Source organism: Venustampulla echinocandica, assembly GCF_003357145.1.
Source record: "Venustampulla echinocandica strain BP 5553 chromosome Unknown scaffold_0, whole genome shotgun sequence".
In the NCBI taxonomy this organism is placed as follows: domain Eukaryota; kingdom Fungi; phylum Ascomycota; class Leotiomycetes; order Helotiales; family Pleuroascaceae; genus Venustampulla; species Venustampulla echinocandica.
Genome location: NW_022474205.1, coordinates 6,582,131 through 6,602,822, shown reverse-complemented (window position 1 = coordinate 6,602,822; position 20,692 = coordinate 6,582,131). Strand labels below are relative to the sequence as shown.

At 48.0% G+C, this 20,692-nt stretch overlaps 8 protein-coding genes across 8 annotated transcripts; 4 read left to right on the top strand and 4 right to left on the bottom strand.

Moving 5' to 3' along the window:
• Positions 1-3,511: 3,511 nt before the first annotated feature.
• Positions 3,512-4,291, top strand: BP5553_02050 (uncharacterized protein; the record flags this gene model as incomplete). Its single annotated transcript, XM_032010673.1, has 1 exon — positions 3,512-4,291. One exon carries the CDS (start codon positions 3,512-3,514, stop codon positions 4,289-4,291), a length of 780 nt encoding a protein of 259 aa, XP_031874727.1.
• A 957-nt stretch (positions 4,292-5,248) lies between these two features.
• On the bottom strand, positions 5,249-6,094 carry BP5553_02049 (uncharacterized protein; the record flags this gene model as incomplete). The annotated part of the gene is made up of 1 exon (XM_032010672.1): positions 5,249-6,094. One exon carries the CDS (start codon positions 6,092-6,094, stop codon positions 5,249-5,251), a length of 846 nt encoding a protein of 281 aa, XP_031874726.1.
• A 722-nt stretch (positions 6,095-6,816) lies between these two features.
• On the bottom strand, positions 6,817-8,048 carry BP5553_02048 (Uncharacterized protein; the record flags this gene model as incomplete). The annotated part of the gene is made up of 3 exons (XM_032010671.1): positions 6,817-6,908; positions 7,200-7,685; positions 7,778-8,048. 3 exons carry the CDS (start codon positions 8,046-8,048, stop codon positions 6,817-6,819), a joined length of 849 nt encoding a protein of 282 aa, XP_031874725.1.
• A 362-nt stretch (positions 8,049-8,410) lies between these two features.
• Positions 8,411-9,297, top strand: BP5553_02047 (Uncharacterized protein; the record flags this gene model as incomplete). Its single annotated transcript, XM_032010670.1, has 3 exons — positions 8,411-8,764; positions 8,818-8,927; positions 8,982-9,297. 3 exons carry the CDS (start codon positions 8,411-8,413, stop codon positions 9,295-9,297), a joined length of 780 nt encoding a protein of 259 aa, XP_031874724.1.
• A 1,794-nt stretch (positions 9,298-11,091) lies between these two features.
• BP5553_02046 (putative 3-ketoacyl-CoA thiolase B) lies at positions 11,092-12,354 on the top strand (the record flags this gene model as incomplete). Its single annotated transcript, XM_032010669.1, has 1 exon — positions 11,092-12,354. One exon carries the CDS (start codon positions 11,092-11,094, stop codon positions 12,352-12,354), a length of 1,263 nt encoding a protein of 420 aa, XP_031874723.1.
• Positions 12,355-12,549: 195 nt separating this feature from the next.
• On the bottom strand, positions 12,550-13,448 carry BP5553_02045 (Uncharacterized protein; the record flags this gene model as incomplete). Its single annotated transcript, XM_032010668.1, has 2 exons — positions 12,550-13,314; positions 13,365-13,448. 2 exons carry the CDS (start codon positions 13,446-13,448, stop codon positions 12,550-12,552), a joined length of 849 nt encoding a protein of 282 aa, XP_031874722.1.
• A 1,207-nt stretch (positions 13,449-14,655) lies between these two features.
• BP5553_02044 (Phospho-2-dehydro-3-deoxyheptonate aldolase) lies at positions 14,656-15,860 on the top strand (the record flags this gene model as incomplete). Its single annotated transcript, XM_032010667.1, has 3 exons — positions 14,656-14,698; positions 14,763-15,542; positions 15,595-15,860. 3 exons carry the CDS (start codon positions 14,656-14,658, stop codon positions 15,858-15,860), a joined length of 1,089 nt encoding a protein of 362 aa, XP_031874721.1.
• Positions 15,861-16,214: 354 nt separating this feature from the next.
• BP5553_02043 (uncharacterized protein) lies at positions 16,215-17,381 on the bottom strand (the record flags this gene model as incomplete). Its single annotated transcript, XM_032010666.1, has 1 exon — positions 16,215-17,381. The coding sequence occupies one exon, from the start codon at positions 17,379-17,381 to the stop codon at positions 16,215-16,217; it is 1,167 nt and encodes a 388-aa protein (XP_031874720.1).
• Between the last annotated feature and the right edge of the window lie 3,311 nt (positions 17,382-20,692).

Below are 20,692 nucleotides of genomic sequence, written 5' to 3'. Positions count from 1 at the left end.
AGTCTGCCTTGCACAGCCACAGAACTCCCACTGTTCTATATTCTATAATCTTTGGAAAGTTTCACTAAGTTCTATAAGAAAGATAAAATGTTAGCTAAAACTACTAATTTGAAACTTCAGATTAAAACGAAAAAGAAAGATATATATATTATATAAAGATTCTTTTTAAACTCTTTTTATTAAATTCTATTAATAAAATTCTTAGAGTTTTTTAGTTTATTTATTTTTATTTAAAAAGAATAGTTATTATAAGAGATAATATAATATAAATAAATAATAAAAATAATTATAGAAAATAATAAATAGTATATTAAAATAAAATTTAATAATATATATATATATTCAGAGAAATAAATAAAGAAAAGTTTAATAGAAGAAAAGTCTAATAAACGAAGAATCTAATAAAAGAAAGTATTTAAAAGAATAAAAATTAAAGAAATATTACGAAATAATTTATTAAGAAATTAAAAAAATATTTTTAGAGAAATTTTATTGAAGTTCTTTAAAAGTTAATTTAGTTTCTCTGAATATAGTTATATAAAATTAATAACTTTTATATAATAAAACTAAATAATAAATACATTATAATTAGTTATTAGAAAAGAAAATAAGAATATAATTAAATATTTTGAGTAGAAAGTGAAATAAAAGTGAATAGTATTTAAATAAAGTAATAATACTAACTATTTATATTAGAAGCGACGTAAATTAAAAATCGGCGTAGATTACCAGAATAACTTAACATTCTACTTCTTCTAAGTTTAACTAAAACTGAAATTTAGTCTTTCAATATATACTTTATTCAGTTATTACAATTCTTATCTCTTAAACTTTCTTCCTCAATCTCTCTTCTTTGTTTATCTTCTTCTCAAGTTCTATATTCCCAAACACCTTCTTACTTTAGCGCTACAATTTCTATCATGTCTTTACAGCTTTATATATCAGTATTACGTGCAGTTACCCTAGGTTTCTACTCTTGTTGGAGAGCTTCCTTGCCCAGCTCGTTCTCTCCTTTATATTCGCTGCCCTAGAGCTTCCTATTTGCTGTTCAAGAACAAACGCAAGATGGGCTTGACGAAGAAGACACTAGAGGAGAAGGCGGTTAGGGCTCGAGATAATAGATTTAATAACAGTAATAATAATATCGATAATTCCTTTATCTTAAAAGAACTCCTACCTTTCGCTACTAGATTATACAATTTGTGACATAGGTCCTGCTGCAGGTTCCAGAAGACTCACGACATACATAAGTTCTTTCCAGATTCTGTCTAGCTGCCAAGGTCAGTCGATCTACTAGGCCAGAGGACCTCTACGTAATAAGCTGGTTTTTAGTAGTTGCCCCGTCAAATCCCGAAGGGGATTTATGCGATTACCTCGGATTCAATAATTTAAAGATCTTGGATTCTCAGCCATAAATATAAGGAGGTGGTGCTGGGAATTTCTTTTTCGTTTCTTCGTCACATTAGTTTACATAAAGTATGTTTGAGCTGTAGATGGAGCTCTTGCATTGTAGGTTGGTGAGTTGCCTAGCGGCGTGGACGTGGGATGCGGCAGGTGTAAGGGGGAGGATATAAAAAAAGGGGTGTGCTAGGGGATGGCAAAGGAATTCGGTCAACTTGAAGTGGTGGGGTCACTAACAAAGGCGCATAATTCAAACACGTTTGAGAATAATCAAATATACTTCAGTTGTGTCCAAATCCGTCCGATGCGTTGTCTATCTTCTTCGTATAACACTAAGGAAATGTCCTTCCCTTTATTATACCCGGATCTTTCCTGCTGTCGATGAAAGAACTCTTCCAAAGCGAGACAGAAATATTAGGGATGTGCTACCAGACTCAGCAGTTAAGAGTTCCCTGAAATTTTGAGTTAGTATGGATTCAAAGTAGCTTTTTAGTCCCATACTCAGTAGATTCAACTCAGAATCCATCCTCGATATCTTCGCATCAACCTGGCGTCATTTTGATAAACTCGAAGCATTTCCTCGTCCAATGCTTCCTAGAGATATCATCGCTGGCAAGCATAATGGCGAAGGTTGGGTTTTCTTGTCTAACTCTCCTCTCCTTTGGATAAATGATTTTAGGTTGCGTGGTTTGTCGAAATAGATAACACATTTATGCCCTCTTCTAGGGCGTCAGTAACGATGATGAGGTGGCTGCCTGAAATCATCTAACGTCTCGCACAAGCAGCTCGCCAATATTCTGCTTGCAGTTGGCACTGTTCGACAAACTAGCGTAAGGCGCTGAACATATTTGCAAAGGCAAGTTATCTTGAGAGCGGCCTCTGAGGCTAGGCTGGGAAGAGGAGAATGAGAGGAATGAGAGAAATGAGAGGAGAACCTAATGCTCTCAAGCCTATTCACCACTCAAATGCGAAGGATCTGTAGTGCACAGCGATCATTCTTGTTTAGGTTATAAGCTTAACACCTTGAAGGCAGAGGAAAAAAAAAGAACAGGACAAAAGCAGCTCGAAGCCCTTAGGAGTGTATGTGAAAAGTCAGTCTTGACTTGCCTGCTAGCAAGGATGGAAGTTTTTGCAGGGAATATCCATTCTTTGAGGGTTGGGCCTCCAGCTGAACTGTGCTGTGCGAAGAGAGATCGTGAGCTTGTGGGCGAATTTCGATGTAGAGTTGCAGCTGTATTGTGTATATATATATATATATATATATAGGCCAAATCCGCGTCTAAATCCAGCTGCTACGGCGGACTATAGACACCATTTATCTCACGGCAGTATTTCTTGCTTCAGAACGCCGCGGCATGCCCACCACGTTGATAATACCGCCGTTCCCTCCCTTCACAAAAGATGCCTCACGGTCTGCAAATCCATCATCAACAACAACGCTGTTATTCCCTCTTACCGACACCATATACCACTTGCTACCATTGATGTTAGGGCCTTATGCGGCCTCCCGGAGCAGAACGTGTACATAACAGAGGGATCCCCTTTCACTCTCTCGTCTCTCTTTAGTTTCAGGAACGCATTTATTCTACCTTATGCCCTTTGTTTATAATCCCCGCCCAAGACCTTCGCATTTTGTTCGACCTATTCCCTGACTCATAATCCTAACAACCCCACGCAATCCTGGGCCAGGGTCTCAGGGCCTGTCTTGGTGTTTATCTCACCTCCTTCCACATATCTCGATATGAGTAACAATGACCGAAACGAGCGGATCTGTCACTGAATTCGTACTGGGGATCATGTCTTTGGCCAGAGTTACCGTGACCGCAAAGCGGCGGGTTCTACGACTTTGAACAAAACAGACGGCGCGTTCAATCGACCATTCGATGAGCACACGCACTTTCGGTGCGGTACAGAGCGCACTTGTTCAACTGAAGCATCTACACAAAACTCCGAGTCCTTACTTATTGGCTGCGAAGACGACATTCTCATCCCCTCTACAGAACAAATCAATTCTACTTTTGCCAAAGGCCATATAATATGGAATGCATGTGTTGCTAGTGCTAGGCAGCTGTCAGGCTGCCTGCCACCGTGTAGCTTGGATCCTGCTGTTATGTTAGAACACGTACCACCGCTTCCTAAAGAGCTTTGTGGGAAGCGCGACATTACCGGAAACGCCTTGTGGAGCGTCCCAAGCCCCGAGCTCCCTATACCTCGTTGTAGTACCCTGGAGAATGATGACGAGCCTTGGGACCCAGAGCGCGTCGCAGGTGTTAGGAAGACCTTTCACCTCCGGATACCAAAGCACACAATATGCACAATATCGGCACAATCCGACTTCGGTTATACGTTTAGTGATTGTCAATCATCAAGTCCTAATGGTCTTGCGATTCTTACACTCTGCTGGTCATACATTTTCTCTGTACGGCCCCTAGAACTTCAGCATAGGCGCATGCAATACTCTCTTATCAAGACACCAACGGCCACAGGACCGGATAGACAACAGCAAAAGGGTGTTATTGTGTATCTTGGTTATTCGTCAAAGAAACTTGTGAGGTGGCTCTGTGCGATTCTAGCACCTGGGGCAGGGTGGTTCGCGGAGGGCAGTGTCCCACCTTGGGCTGCACATTATTCCCAGGATGTTGAATTTTTTATTGGGACCGATTATTTGGCCGAGGACATTATCCAGGAGAGCCCCCCCTCATCAGCAGAAGCCGCCGATTTACTTGTAGAGTTCTGTGAGCTTTACGATTTCGGCTTTCAGCCTTCTATAGCGTTTTTAGCAGCTCTCCTGTTACCATTTCACAATGCACAAGGCTTGCAACCTCGACTGCCTATGCCACGAATTCCTCGTTATACAAAGCCATCACATGGATCTCCAGTCTATATCTGAGGATACATGGACGACCTTCGATATTACATGACCCTTAGCGTATCCCCACGCCTCCTTGGTTCTGCGATCTGGAGTATTTTCTGGGAGCCAGGTATCCAGTGCAATGCTGTTAGTGCGTGGCTTGGCTCGACACATCAGGTGCTTCAACCAATTCTAGGGGCTGCAAACATGGAATTATTAGCAAAGGTGTTTGCGTTTCGCCGCCCCAAGCTTGCACCACTCTGGCTTGGCATCTTTGCATGTGGCTGTAGCCAGTTCATCGAGATGATTACAAGCTATTTGACAACTCTAAACGAGCACACATACTCTTGTTCTTTGGGCCATCCTGATCCCGACATGGCTATGTGGACTGGCTCAAAACAGTCGTTCTTAGACGAGGCCTCTGGTATTTACGAATATCATCATAAACTAGTCTCAAGAGCCGAGCTTTTACGGCATCGCTTTAGTGCTCGTATCTCAGATTCGGATCTTCTTGATTTTGGCTGGCAGCCGTTTGGGACGGTAAAGAAGGAGCAGATCGAACCCGAGCTTTGGCCAAGACTACAATGCGTATCTCAACCTCGAAGGTATATCCACTGGGTCTGGTGGTTAAACAACAAAAGGGTGGTAGAAAGAGGTTATATTAACGACCGATACCGGGGTCAAGCGTTAGATTGGGGCTTGCCCATTGCCTATATCCTGTCTATGAATCACCCTACCCTGATTGTACTACTATAATTATCCCACGCGAATTTCTCAAGTTAGAGCCCTCGAAAGAAGCAACTTTCCGCGTCTTGTGCTTAGGGTCGTTTGAGGCCTCGGGAGACCGGACTATTGACGCTATGGGAATCTCAGAGGTTAGGAAACATCAGTGGCTCAAAGATGTACGCGGTATTTGAGCTAGGAAGCTTTTAACCCTCATGGGATACTTGAAATACTCGAAATGCCCCAGACCACACATTTCTATCCATCCGACGCTCATGCTCCTTTTTTTTCTCCTTTCCCCTTTCCTTTTCCCTTTCCTTTCCCTTTCCCTGCCCCCTTTTCGCTCTCCGTCTCTTTTCCTTCCCCTTTTCCTGCTCCCTTCCCCTTTCCTTCCCTCTTCGTACTTTTCACTCCATCTGTCGACTTTGAAAATGTTACAGGCCTAGAAGTCTCATAGTCATAGTCATACTCCCAATCTCCAGATTCCTTTTGACGAGTTCGATAGTAGCGACTAAACTCTCCTTGCCATTCCCATTCACCCCATGCTAGAGTACGCTGCTCAAAATTCTGCTGATCCCACGAGAGTTCATCTGCATTGCCCCCAGGTCCAATTCGGGTATGTCTGCCACCACTAGAGTTGGATGGCCCAGAGTCTCCAATATGAATGTTGCCGAACGACCTCACAAGTCTGTCCATAGGCTCAGAGTGCTCTTTAAAAGTCGGACTCAATTCATCCCTGGAGCCCCGGGACTCTGCTCGCTCGTCCCTGCCGCCATGGCTAGACTCCCACCCTTGAGAGCTTAAACTTGGCTCTGTGGTTGTCTCGTTGGGCTCAGGTGACGGGGATCTGTACAACACGTGGTCTGCACGATACTCGTGGCCTGCGAGCTGGTGACATTTACGGAGCCCCAATGGGTAGTGCTTTTCGCCACATGAGCAACGTACATAGCAGATCCTCCATCCATCTTGGTTCTCTCCATACCCATGAGCTCCAGCCTGACAGACCTCAAATATCTTCCTGCACTTTTGGCATTTCGTATGCTTGGGTTTGGCGTGAACTTCCAATGGATGGCCACACCAATGGCAACTATCTGAACCTCTTCCAGAGCTTGCCGACATGGCTTTGGCTTCTATTTCAATGACTTATTTAATAATTTTCTATTTTGCAATTTTCTTGTCAAGCATCGTTGATAAAGGGGTGAGATGATAGGCAGCCATGAATAATAATGCCTAGCCAAAAGTCCAATCCAATGTAGCACATGTTCAGTACTTTGAAAATATTCCACATGCAAGCCATCATAGGACTGCATTATTGGTAGGCTTGATCTAGCCTTTTTATTCCAGCGATCACACAGCATATAACAATACCAGTCCTATTCCGACACTCCCCTGTTAGTGAGTAGGCATCATATATTGACCCCAGGATCGATTGATTCAACCTTTACTCCAAGCTCAATATCCAAAGCTCAAGCTTGAGCCCCATTAACTTGGGCAATAGACCCACTTAGAGCCTCATGTGCCTACATCTCTCGTAGAGTTCAGTCACCCGTACGGACGTATTACGGTCGGCAAAACGATACAAAAGTACCCCTAGCTTTGCTCGTGTGTAGTGGCATTTGTGTGCCAATTGGTGAAGCCCGAAGCGAAAATGTTCTTCTGAGTGCCTTCCGAAGAGACCTATTAAATAGAATGCTAGAAATTCGACCATCGATTAATAAATATTCGCAAGTGTTAGTAGTTGTAGAAAGTATATTTATAGTGTATATATCTGTAACCAGTGGCTGTACATTGAACTTTCTCTTTCTCTTGAATCACTTCAATGGTCTGTGTTGATAGGCGCATCATTGCCAAGGTTTGGCCCGGGCGTCATGCTCAAGGGCGACGATGGGATAGGTGACTGCCCTGTCATTTGCTAATATAGAAGATGGCCTGGCTAAAGAGCTTTATATATTTATAATGCGAGGTGCTAAAATGGGTAAATCTGGAATAAAAGAATTCCGAGGGAGATATGACAGCAGGAGATGAGTGAATTGAGATTTGAGATAGTCTCCCAATTTCGCTGGAGATATTATGACTTATCAAACGCCCATCCCATGCAGGCAGCATCTTCCCATATGATACAGTTGTACACTTAAGAAATACACCGTAACTTGTCATCATCGCCCTGTTATATAAGACATCCACCCCCGAGATTTTGACTGCTGCTCAGGACCACCAGTCTTACTTGCCTCAGTCCCTAATTGATCCAGCGGCCCACCAGTCCTTTGCCTCTCCTTCTCATTTTCAAAGGCTTGTTTAGCCTTCGCCGTAAGCTCCATCTTCTTCACCTCAATTGCGCGTATGATATCACTCTCGTGTGCTCCCAACCCATCATCCTCCTCATTCGAGCCTTCATAACCCAATCTCCTCTCACTGGTCCCTACATCATCACCTTCCTCCGCTTTCTTCAGACCAGCAAAAAGCCATTCTTTTCCCTTTTTGAAAACGCCCTTCTTCTGTAACTTGGCAGCTTGGATTGCCGCAATCTCATTATCCTTCGTGATTAGACTGATTTGTTCCTCGGTCGCTGTTCCAGATTTGACTGCCTCTCGTGCATCGTGTATACCCGCCGCATATACTGCCTTCTGTTCCGCGTAGAATTCCGCTCGTTTCCGGCGATTGTAGGCCATCATGTCTCCTAACGCATAGACTGTTACTCCACCACAAATGACTGTCAAATGCCAATTAGCTTCTATTCCATGCCTGCCGCCATAGTATACGGTCCAATTTATGAGCGGAATAAAGAAGTGGAGAGTGGCATACAAGTAGCACCGATCAAACTCAGCGCCGTAAACCTGTGCGCTCTGTCCGCCCATACCCGCCCCCTGATAATGAGTTTATCAAACGTCGAGATATTGGCATCTCGAGCTCTATCCGCTGCTGCTCTTAATCGTCGAACCTTCTCTTGGGGCGTCTCGCCCTTTGGGCCAGGTTGCTTAGTTGGGCGAGCCTTTAGGGGGAGCGTCGAGCCAGGTGCGGTTGCATGTGGTGTTGTTGACGTGAAACGCGTGGCATCTATCGCTGATCGTGGCATCGTGTAGGATATGAGGGTTGCGCTGGGTAGAGAGAGGTTGAATGGTTGGCTAATGTAAATAGTTACATTCAGGGAGCATTTGCAATGTCATGCGATTTCCGAATTTTTGGAGGTCCATGGCCCGCGAACTTTTTAGCGGCGGAAATACCCGGGGTTCCCTACAGCTCCCACCACAGAGCAACAACCATCAACTCTGATCATCAATTTCCACTATTTGGGAAGGTAGTGTCGCAAACACCAGCACACAAACAGACACTATTCTCAGTTTTTCTACCACATCCTAGACTGAGGACTGAGGCCACGGATGCCAACATCTGAAGTCAGATTTTAAGACTTGACATTCATGAAAGAAAGGTTTCAATATGTCTTCCTATAACTATCAAGCGCCTAATTTGGCGTCAATTCTCAATACGTTGGCCAGTCTTGCTCCTCAAGAACAGGGTCAGATTCAGACTCCAGCGCAGGCCCAAACTCAACCTCAAGTTCAAGCTCAAATCCACCCTCCAGTGCCGCCCTCAAATGACGAACATCAATTTCAGCAAATTTGGCAAGAGCAATTAAACCGTGCATCCCAGGGCCCTCTGCAATCAGTTCCCGCGGCAAATACACCTCCAAAGAGTGTTGATCCTGCTACTATCATCGAATGGTCGGCTGGACTGCGATGTGTAATGAAAACCGTTGCCAAGCATGAGAATATGCTGAATGATATACGCCGGGTATGCTACTTTTGTGGCCTTAAAGCATTTGCATTTTGCTTACCGTTGTTCAGATGATCAAGGTGCAGCATGAGCACGAGGAGCAATGGTGGAAGGGCCGTGAGGCGTTGATTGAGAGGCAAGAGGCTAGAAAGGAGGGACAGAAGAAATTAGAGGAGGTGCTGTAAGTGCAACATCCTCACTGCAAATCTGAACTGCGGTATTAATAGTATTTCAGAAGAGCTGTTGGTGGGGCTATTTCGACAGCCCCGGCTAACAATGGGCCTGCCGAATTGGCTAGGGAGCTTGAGACCTTCGATATGAAGGTCTATAAAGCCCAAATGCAAATGACGAGAGAGATGAGTGCTAAACTCAGAAACCTCGGCGTTCCGTTCTTTGGCACCCAAACTGAGCTTGTTAGGCCAGCTGTTAAAGATAGAGTGCATGGAGGAGATGATTCGAAAGACAAAGAGAAAGGTCTGATAGACGAGATTGAGCTAGTGAAGCTTCAGAGGAAGATGCTCGCTTTTTTGGAGGACCTATGTAGTGACTGAATGCCCGCTTGGTAGACGCAAGTAGATGGAGAATTTTGTTGCACATCGCACGGGGAAACACTCTCCATTACTTCCTAATCCATCATATCTCAGCGGGGGAATCTTTGAAGCGTGATTGATGGAGATATTGGGGGCGCCGGTATCAGACCTCTTAATATTGAGGCGCAGGTTCTATATTGGGAAATGTTTTGTTATACTGCGGAATACTACGCCGTCCTGCGGAATTTGGCTGCATACAATATTCGGAGCCAGCAAATCACTGTATGGGGAAGCTACTATGGCTCCGAGGCTGCACATTGTCAGCTTATTGCGTGAGTTATCTGGCTATTCACCTTAATTGATGTTGACGGAACTGTTTCATAACGCGGTTCGGCGACTCTCCAGGTCGCCGAATACGAATTTCGAAACATGCCGAAGCTTTGATAAACATGGTTAAATCACTGGACCCAGGCATATTTCACACCGACACGGCAATGCTTGTTACTGATTGCGTATATGCGTGCTCATTTCAGCCTCTGGGTCACTGATACTAAGTTCTTGAAGATATTATTCGTGGACTTATAGTTGATGCCTGCATATGGTATTCCGGAGCCAAGTTTACGGCGTGGGGGACCTAGTGGAGGATCACGTTCCGAGCCAGTTCCATGGTCTACATCTGGCGCTCGGCAGTAGCCATGATGCAGAACTACTACGGGGAAGATGGATTAATTTACCGGTGGATGAGTATCGGGATTCTTGAGGCTTGGATGGGAAAGTTAAAGACGTTGTGGTGCGCATGCGGACCGAGGCACAAAGTGGTAGGTAGCTGAGCAACGGCGACGGTCTTATTTTCTCCAACGGGGCATGTTTTGCATTTGCATTCGCATAGGGGACATCACCCACGGTATAGTACCTAGGTACCTAGGTAGCATATCTAAGGTACATAAGAACAGAGGGATGGAAGAACACCCCCGAGGTTTTGTATGTGTCTGTGCTTGTAGTATACACCTTAGGTATACGTACATAGCCGGGCATTCTGTGCTACCAACCTACCAGCGGCTGCCAACTTGAAGACCACGACGGCCAAACGGTACTCCCGGATATGCCTGTCGGCGAGGCCAGTTGCCCGCAAAGCTGGCCAGTGTGTTTGTCGCGCAAGAGTGCGATATGCATCAAAAAACAAGATAGTTCGGCTCAATACGATATCCATGCAAATGTTGAGGCTTTCTTTCATACGTGCGTACCAACCTAGGTAAGTACCTAGGTAAATACAGGTACTTAATGTAGGTAGATTCTTGTGAACCGCAGCAATGAAGAACAGACCAACCACTCTCCTCTCCCCTACCAAGAAGCCACCAACCCACGTGGCGCTTGGAGCTGCACCCCAGCTCCAGAAGAGGGCAGAACTGCGACATGCAACAAAATCCCCAAGTGGCCCCGGCACTGGCGGGAGAATCTTTAAGCGCTGATGGTTCATTCGCCCTCCGTGCACCACTCCCGCACGCCTGGCCCGAGATCGTAGCCGATACAAGGGTCCGAGAGGGGCAGATATTGCAGTAGTAAGTGTATTGAATCACCACGGCAATCAAGTAGTAAGTATGTTCAAAGCTTGTTGATCCGATTCTTTCTCCCCTTCTTTCTCCCTTTCTTTCTCTAGACCTAGGCCGCCTCCTGTATCTTGTATACGTTCCTACTCAGTCTACCCTCCGTTGCATTCGTTGCCTAAAAGTCGACCATTCGCGATTTATAGCACAATACAACAGCTCCTCCACCTTCTCCAGGTCCCATAGTGGGACATCCACGAATCCCCTCACAATGTCGGGACCAATTCGTAAAGGCCTGGCAAATATCCTCCAGAAATCACCGAATGATATCGTAATCTTATCATCACTCCGCACACCCATAACGCGCTCCTACAAAGGACATCTCAAAGATGCCTATCCCGAAGAACTCCTAGCCGCGGTGCTGCGCGCCACTATCGCAGCAAACCCCAATCTCGATCCTGCCTTAGTTAGCGACGTTGGCATCGGCGTCGTGCTCTCAGAGCTCGGGGGTTCAAAAGCAGGTCGCATGGCTATGAACCATGCTGGCATCCCCACCACCACTTCTTTCTATACCGTAAACCGAGCCTGCAGCTCAGGACTCAGTGCCATCACCAATGTGGCACAGCAAATTTCTACGGGCATGATGGACATCGGCATTGGAGGCGGTATGGAGAGCATGACGAGGAACTACGGGTCAAGAGCGATACCAGTAGACCTGTGGCCCGAGTTGAAAGACAGTCCAGTTAAGGATGCGAGGGATTGTATTATGCCTATGGGGCTTACGAGCGAGAATGTGGCAGAGCGATACGGAGTCAGTCGTGCGGATCAGGATGCATTTGCAGTCATGTCCCATCAGCGGGCCCTCAAGGCGCAAGAGGAAGGATTGTTCGATAAGGAGATTATCCCGGTGCATACAAGGTACCAAGAGATCAATAAAAAGGGAGATAAAGTGGGAGACGAGACAATGATCACGGTTACCAAGGATGACGGCATACGAGCAAATGCGTCGTTTGAGGGAATGCAGAAATTGAAACCTGCTTTCAAAGAGAATGGCACTTCAACCGCAGGGAATTCCTCGCAGATTTCCGACGGAGCGGCAGCAACGCTGCTGATGAGACGAAGCACGGCGACGGAGCTGGGCTTATCATCGTCGATTATCGGGAAGTGGGCGGGGACACAGGTTGCTGGCTGCAGGCCGGATGAGATGGGTATTGGACCTGCTATTGCGATTCCGAAATTGCTCGAATACACCGGCCTAAAGACGGAAGATGTTGGGATTTGGGAAATCAATGAGGCGTTTGCAAGTCAATCTATCTATTGCGTGAGGCAGTTGGGTCTGGAGAAACAGCTAGAGGAAGGGAGGGTGAATCCTAAGGGCGGTGCTATTGCGTTGGGTCATCCACTTGGAGCAACAGGTGCGAGAATGTTGGCGGGACTGTTGCCAGAGTTGGAGAGGCAGGGGCTACAAACTGGTGTTGTGAGCATGTGCATTGGTACAGGTATGGGTATGGCGGGATTATTTGTAAGAGAATAGTCAATCACTGTACAAAATAAATAGAATGTTCATTTGATGGTTGGTGATTACCTGGGTAGCTAGCTAAGCTAGGTACATGTAAGATTCATTATATAAAAGAGCGACATGACGATGCTACCAGATCCCTAACGCCTTGCTTGCTAAATGTGTGCACAACTTGATCTTGCCACTGTAGAGATCCTTTCGCTAGACCTATTAATATGTGATGATATGACTGAAGTGGCCTGGAACCTTCAGTCTGCATTTCTCGCAATCAGCTCTGTATCCCATGCTGAAGCTCTTCTTCATCCCGCTATTGCCGCCCATCTCCCCACCGAAGCCCGTCCACTGCCTTAAGCTATGCTTTGAGCGCGTATGACCTTTCTTCGTTGGTGTCTCCTTCTCCAGTTGGGAGGAAGTATCAACCTCCATTTGCATATCTCCCATGCCGTCAACAATCACGGCTGGGCTTATCTCGGTCTCACTAATCGGGCTTGGTAGTCGTCGACCTCTCCTGAATCGCTCAACAATCCCCTCGTCATCGGCGAAATCAACATCATGATGAATCGAAGCTTTTTCGGATCGGATGAAAGGAGAGAATGAGCTGTGGATTGGCGTCGGAATGCGCGCGGTTACACCAGTCGGCGAATCTTTGTGAAGGGGTCCCGGCGAAAGGTGCGCAGTATCCGTCATCTCAAAATCGTCAGAGTACATGGCCGCATCTGATAGCTGGCTCTTCTGAGGGCTGCGGGGGGTGGACGGAAAACTCTGGGTGTGCGGATATGCTGGAGAAGAGGAATAAGGCGAGAATACCGATCGTGGTTCCTCGATGGCAGTCTTATCTTCGGAGTCAGAGTCGGATGGGGTTATCGTCGGAGGCGTGGGGTCAGTGGTGTAGTTTGTACAGAATACGATGGGCGGAGATACATGACGAGTAAGGTTGGGAGACGTTCGATGCGGAAGAGAAGCGATTCGACGTTTCTGAGGAATGTTAGATCGTGCATGGAAGCAGGCTCAGAGGCCCTTCTTACGCTGCGGTGCTCGCTGAAGCCTGCGACGCCATTCTCCTCATCCTCCCTTCCACGCTTGCGGGTGCTCCACTGTTGCGCAAACATTGTTTTCCCTTTGCTGGATAAGATTACTCTAATCCAGATCTCTGGTGTATCGTGCCCGTCTGGAGTCAAGTGGTGCGAAGAGACCGGCGGTATCAGCCGGCCCAAGTGCAGCTGGTAGAATAGGCTCCAACGTGTATGCGATAAGTCTTCGGGTTCGTTGAGCGCAACGTCAAAAGTAGCTCGCTACGGTATTATATCTAAATCCGAGGCAGACCGCCTTGGGATCATTGTATACCGCCACGCAAGGAACGGTGAGGTAGACGGTCGGTTTCAGAGTTGCTTCAGGCGCTTTGTAGTTGTTTTGGAAGTCAATGATCCGGGGTAACCACAAAGCTCGAGACAGTGGACGCTAAGCCCCTGTTGCTGCCCAGGCCATAGGCAATCTATGCACGGACTGTACAAGGCTGCCAGGTTTCTTCGTTAAGAGGACGAGATGGAGAGATCGACAATTAAAGTTTGCCCTTCTTTTCGCAGTTTAGAATCAGAATACAGTATTGATAGCAATGATATGTAGTGCAATTGCAATGACGGCTGGGTTGTGAGGCCCATATGGCTTCGACGGACTTTATGTTGTATGATGCAAGGACGAAGTATCTCAATGGATTTAGAGAGATAAATCGAAGCGCGCTTGCCTAATTGCCGATAGCCTATCACTAGCATGTTAGCCAGCCTGATTAGTTGCCGACTATTCTTACAAGTGCGTTGTCTCGTATCTTAGCTGTCGATGATTTACCACTACTTACCCGGCTCAGAAGACACATTGGGTATTCTCTAAGACGCATAAAATAAAAATAAACTCTCGATTGTTAACCTTGGAGAACCTAAACTCTATAACTATATGGGCGAAACATAATATTCCACTACTGAACTAACACGGCTGGTGTGTTATTTCCTCATAAGAGCCTACTGTGCCCACTTGGTACCAGCGGCGGGATCGACGGTGAGGCCTGGCAAGTCACGTGTAGATAGAGGGGCACCAGGCAAAATGACCTGATTACGAAGTACGGTACACCGAGTATGGGCAAGGAAGCGAGAAATACCTACTTTATCTTCTGATAGGCACGACTCGAGTATTGACTCGAAAATTCCTTTTATTAATTTGATTCTGCCAACTCACAACAAATAACTCCTTGACTCACCACCTTGGCAACTCACAAAACAATACCTTTATTTTATCTATCAGATCCCCCCTCGATTCGCAATAGCCATGCCTGGCCTCGACGTGAAACTCGTCACCGACGACACACGCAGTATGACCCCGCGTTCTCTGTTGTGACTCAGTTGAGCGAAGAATAACTTATATTTTGTACACAGTCCTCGGACAAGATCCCTTGATCCCACCTCAATTACTCGTCTCCGAAATTCCCATCACCAATGAGTCTCTCAAGACAGTTCTCCAAGGCCGTCAAGATGCTGTCGATATCATCATGGGCAAGTCTGACCGCCTTCTGATCATCTGCGGTCCATGCTCCCTCCACGACCCCGCGACAGCCCTCGAGTACTGCGCACGCCTTAAGAAACTCTCTGATAGACTTTCCGACGATGTGTGCGTCATTATGCGAGCCTACTTAGAGAAGCCCCGTACGACCGTCGGCTGGAAGGGACTGATTAACGACCCGGACATTGACGAGTCCTTCAAGATCAATAAGGGGCTCCGGATCAGTCGCCAACTCTTCTGCGACCTCACCAAAGCTGGCATGCCAATTGCGACCGAATTGCTGGATACAATCTCCCCTCAGTTTTTGGCCGATCTGATCTCCCTGGGTGCCATTGGCGCGCGAACAACCGAGTCACAATTGCATCGGGAGCTTGCATCTGGTGTCTCGTTCCCGGTTGGCTTCAAGAATGGCACAGACGGGAGCTTGACTGTTGCAATCGATGCCATTGGAGCTGCTGCCTCCAAGCACCACTTTATGGGTGTCACAAAGCAAGGGCTTGCCGCAATCACAAGAACCAGTGGAAATGAACACGGCTTTGTCATCCTCCGAGGTGGTACCAGGGGCACAAACTACGATGCTGAGAATGTCAAGACGGTAAAGGAGACATTGACAAAGAAGAATCAAAAGCAGGCAATTATGATCGACTGCTCCCATGGTAAGCCATTCGTGGCGAGCAGAGTTTCGTGAAACGCTACTAATAGTAATAGGAAACTCGAATAAGGACCACCGAAATCAACCCAAGGTAGCCAAGGTCGTTGGGGACCAGCTCCGTGCCGGCGAGAAGTCAATCATTGGCGTTATGATTGAGTCGAACATCAATGAAGGCAACCAGAAGGTCCCGGCAGAAGGACCATCAGGACTTAAGAAGGGTGTCAGTATCACTGATGCATGTATCGACTGGGAATCCACAGTCGACGTGCTCGAGGATTTGGCTGCAGCAGTTCGAGAACGCCGCAAGCTCGCTGCCAACTAACGGCCAGCAAAGTAAGAAAAAAGCTTTGCAAATGCGAAGAGCTAGGGATATCGTGAGTTTTCGCTAGGCGTTCAGGAAACTTCTTTTACGGAGTTGGACTCTGCAGAAAGGTTTAGTCCAAGCTTTGGGTATTCGAGCGGTGATGCTGTAGAGATACCTGGCAAAGACCATGTGCGTGCAAGATGCGGGACGCATATGACAGGTTCATTCCTTTCTCAAAAAGCAGATCTAGACGGAAAGAAGATAGAAGTCGTTCATATGCTGTATCGAGTGATCAGCAATATATAATCCACGAGATATCTATGACTCCTAGCTGATGCCAGCACCTATACTTAAATTCGCTCGAGATGATGCTCATAACCTGCTGTCCGCCCGTACGTGGCCCTTGACTTCGGGCACGGGGATGCCTAGATCAATGATCTCCTTCACCCTCACGTTGACATAATCTTTGTCTGGGCTTGCCCAAGTATAACCCCTCCACTCCCCTAGAATATCCCAAATGCCGGTCGCCAACACCGCGATAATTTTCCGCCTTTCCAAGCTCCTACGCCGCTGATCATCGCCAACCTCTCTCCCCGCGATATCAAGCCCATCCAATACACCATTCCATTCTCTCACGATCTCCTCCAATTCCCTCACATCGCTAGGCCCCATAACAGAAACCCCCAGCCCGGCATCAGTCCCCAAAGCAGCGCCCTCAGTTACCCAGCGGTCCAACGCCCAGCTCAGCGCAACAGCCTCCAACTTCTCGCCCCTCTGCCCTACGAATCTCGCAGCTTCAAGCACCTTACACCTCAATTCCCTCGGCGCAGGATGGAAATCCCCCATCCCCCCAACCGGCACGCCCTTATTCCTCAGCAAGCCCATGCCCAGCGGACTCGCACTCGGGACCACGCTCACGCCAGCGCGCTTTAACCTCTCCACGCCTTGACTCGCAAGCGTTGAGTTCTGCAGCGTGAGGTTCGCATAGCTCATCACAGCATCCAACGGCTCCCCCGTCTCCCTCAACACCAGTTCCGCAAGTTCGCAGAGTAGCGGGACGGGGTACCCTGATATGCCTATATATTTTATCGTCCCTTCGACATCGCGGATCCGTCGGAGTTCTTGCACTGCGACCAGCACCTCCGCGGGCGTCACAAACTCCACATCATGGCAGTACACCACGTCGAGGTATGAAGTGTGCAGGCGCTGGAGGGAGCGCTTGATGGAGCGCCGTATCCATTCTGGCGAGTAGTCGAACTCGGAGGCTGCGATTCGGCCGACTTTTGTGACGATGTAGTAGGAGGAGCGCGGGTAGTGGCTAAGGACGTGGGGGGTGTTGAGGGCGGCTCCCAAGATGGCTTCCGAGGGGCCGTAGTAGGGCGAGGTGTCGAAGGCGCGGACGCCGAGCTCGAAGGAGCGCTGGACGATCTGGTTTGCGGGCACCGCGAAGGCGTCTGCGTTGTATTGGGAGTTGAAGGTTCCGGTCCCGCAGATCAGAGGGGGGAGGATGGCTGAGAGCGGCGGTTGGGTGGGCGCCATTTAGTCGTTTCCTTTTTTTTTTTGCTTTCAGGAGGGGTGGTATTTTTGTCTGTTTGCAGCCAGCCCGTTGGCTATGAATAGAAACCCACGCTATGGATTCTGTATATTATATTATTTTATGAGTTTTTTCTTCTTCCTGCACTGGCATGGGCAAACGGTAAGGCTGGGGGATAACCCAAAACAGGATCGCAACATGAAGAAATTCGAGGAAAATAAGGATCTGATTGTGGTGGAGAACACGGATGCGCGGGGGGGAAGTGGCCGGAGGTGGCACTCCCACGCCTGTAGGCTATTGCGCGATACAAGTCCCGGAGATGGAGGCTTAACTTAACTTTGGCTGGCAAGGCGTAGAGATGATGCTCATTGCAACACCTATCTCGGTCGCAGATGGCTAGCTATGTTGGGGAGGTAGACATGAGGAAATGGGGACGTTGATGGGGTGCTTATGTTACCACTGAGTACTTGTACCTTAGCACGAAGTAGTGGCTGTCTCTTATACACATCTAGATGTGTATAAGAGACAGGGGGGGAGGGGATCCCACTGTCGTGAAGACTGAGTAGTAGCACACTGTACTGTAGCAGGCAAGGTACCCTAACAACAATAATAAGTACTGCAGATACAGAACGAAAGTACTCTCCCTTCCTCACCAAAGTCCAGACTCCAGGACCCTGTTGATCGGCCCTTGCCCTTGCACGGTTGCACGACTTGCAGATGGATGCCGGCGGGCCGATGGTGGCGTCGTGGCGGTGAGATGGCGACATTTGATCAAGTTCAACTGCGGAACCAAGAATCCAAGCACCAAGTAACAAGCACTTTTGGACACTGGGTGGACTTGGTGGTGGACTTGGCTTGGTGGACGGTTGATTCTGTGAAGTACGTTGTACTCCGTAAGGTAAAGGTACCTACATAGTAAGGGGGAGTAGCGAGAGCGTAACTCCGTAGGTTGGGGCACGTGATTGCCGTATATACCACGAAGAACTTGTCGTCTTGGTAGTCTTGTTCCTACATAGATACTCCCAGGCTATCCCTCTGTAGCCTGTAGGGTGGGTAGCTTCTTGGTTTGCCTAGCCTCCGGTTTCCCCGTTCTGTTCTGTCGAGCCGTGAAATTCGTGTTATGTGACAGTGGCCTTACTCGTTCCTCTAGAGACTCGGGCGCAGCCTGAAAGGTCCTGCAATGCAAATGCAAAACATACTGTGGGGGTTCGGGTGCACTTTATCCTTGATTGGTGATTACATTAAACCTCGTGATTGTGTTTTTCTGTAGGAAGGGATCCATATCAGTTGGTTATACGGCATATGTCAAAGAAACCTTAAACAGCTCCTTTGGCGCTAGAAAGAAATGATACCAGTGCAGACGGTGCAACAGCCAACAACGAAGAGAAATGAGGGCAGTTTGAAACTTCCGCCTAACATGGTTATCCCCTAGCCTTGAGCATGATATATCAGGTGCGATAATAAATTACCGCACACGGAAGCACAATGGGACGTTTTGGGCCACTCGACAGGCAATCCCACACTCACTCGGGGGACGCTACCTATAGAGACCGGTTTGTTTCTTTCTCGCCGCACCATCCCCAAGGCTTGATGGATCCAGGCATAAGCAGATGGCAGCAACGGCACTCGGTGGCATGTACCGTACAGAGTGCATATCATGCCATTATATTCAGGCTGTGTGGGCCGAAGCCGAGGTTCTTGCGGCGCCAAAACAGATGCAGATGCAGATGCCGACCCAGGTGCAGATATAGAGCAGAGCAGGGCAGAGGAGAAACAGAAGCGCAGGCTGGATAGAATGTAATGATCTATCTGTAGTTTTGTAGATCGAATTATAATAAATAATATAAGGCTGGATGAATGGTCCTTGAGAAAACGCTCGCCATGGAGGGACCCCGTACTGCCGGTAGAGAAGCTTTACCGGGGATAAACCGTCCCGCCACAAAGATGATGACAGCCGTTAATCAGACGAAACCTACGAAAACAAGGACTTACACGCAGGCAGGCATGTGCTTGGTTTATCTTACCTAGGTACAGTACTTACTGGAGCCCGCGGAATGATCCGGGGCAAGCATTGAGCAATTCCAGCAATTCCAGCATTCGAGGGTTGTTTGTTGGGAGGGGGTTACGTGTAGAGGAAGTCATTAGTGAGAACTTATTACGCCGTCGCAGGGACTTACTGTATATTTGCTGCTGCACGGCCGAGATCCCGATTCCCGAAGCGCTTCCAGCCAGACGAGCCACACGAGCCACAGGACACACCAATTGCCGGGCTCGTCATTGTTCGTACAGGCGCGAAAAGCACATGGAGGAGTGGTGCACATGTACATGTACATGTACTGTACATGTACAGGTAGTGTACAGAGTACATCCTAGGTAGGTACGCCGCTACGCACGTCTCGCCTCTCGTCAAGCCCTTTTCATCACGTCAACTGGTATTATTTCGTATAATTCGATCGACGTAGTGCGCGGTGCACAGCAAGTACTGGTGGTTTTGATAATGGTCCCTACATCGAGTCCATCCATCCATGATCCATTCCCTCAACCCACCCCACCCGCCGTCTGCTGCATCCGGATTACATATCGATGTTTCTGGTTCGGGGTCTGGTTCTGTGAATGTGAATGTGAATGTAAAGCCTCGTACCCGCATCCGGACGGCTAGTGTCCATAGTATCGCATCCGTAGTCTTCATACGATCACCTACTATCCCATTCTATCGCCTACCCTACCCTACCCATCCCGCACAGTACTTCTTTGTTGCCCAATCCAATCCCCATTTCGTTGCCCAAGAATAGTTTTTGCTTGCACTCACCATACTATACTCTCCCGTATCTACTACAGACGTGCTGTACGAAAGCGCCGCATGTAGCACCGCCCGCCGCCAGATGCTTCTTCCTCGTCCTTATCGCGCTCCCTGACGACCGAGGACATTCCTCTCTCCCCCCCTGCCCGGCCCCGGTCCGCCTTGATCTGAATCCGCTCGTGTCGTCCAGTCCAGCACGACTGCTCCGACGACAAGTCGACCGACTACTCGAGTGCCAACGAGACAACTGCACAGCTAGACAAGGGATCGCCCTCGATTCGATCGCCTTGGGTCACTTGGTCGCTCACTAGAAGTCCGTGGCGACGCCATTTCGTCCTCCACTACTGCCCAGGTACCATTACTACTGAACCAACTGTCTGTCGCACTTGCTGGCCCATCTCCATCGTCTTCTCCACTGCACCTCCGCCTCCACCTTCATTATTCCCAACCCCCGTCCCCATCTTCATCACCTCGAGCGGCCAAAATCTTGCCAACTCCTGCCAGCTCCAACGCCGA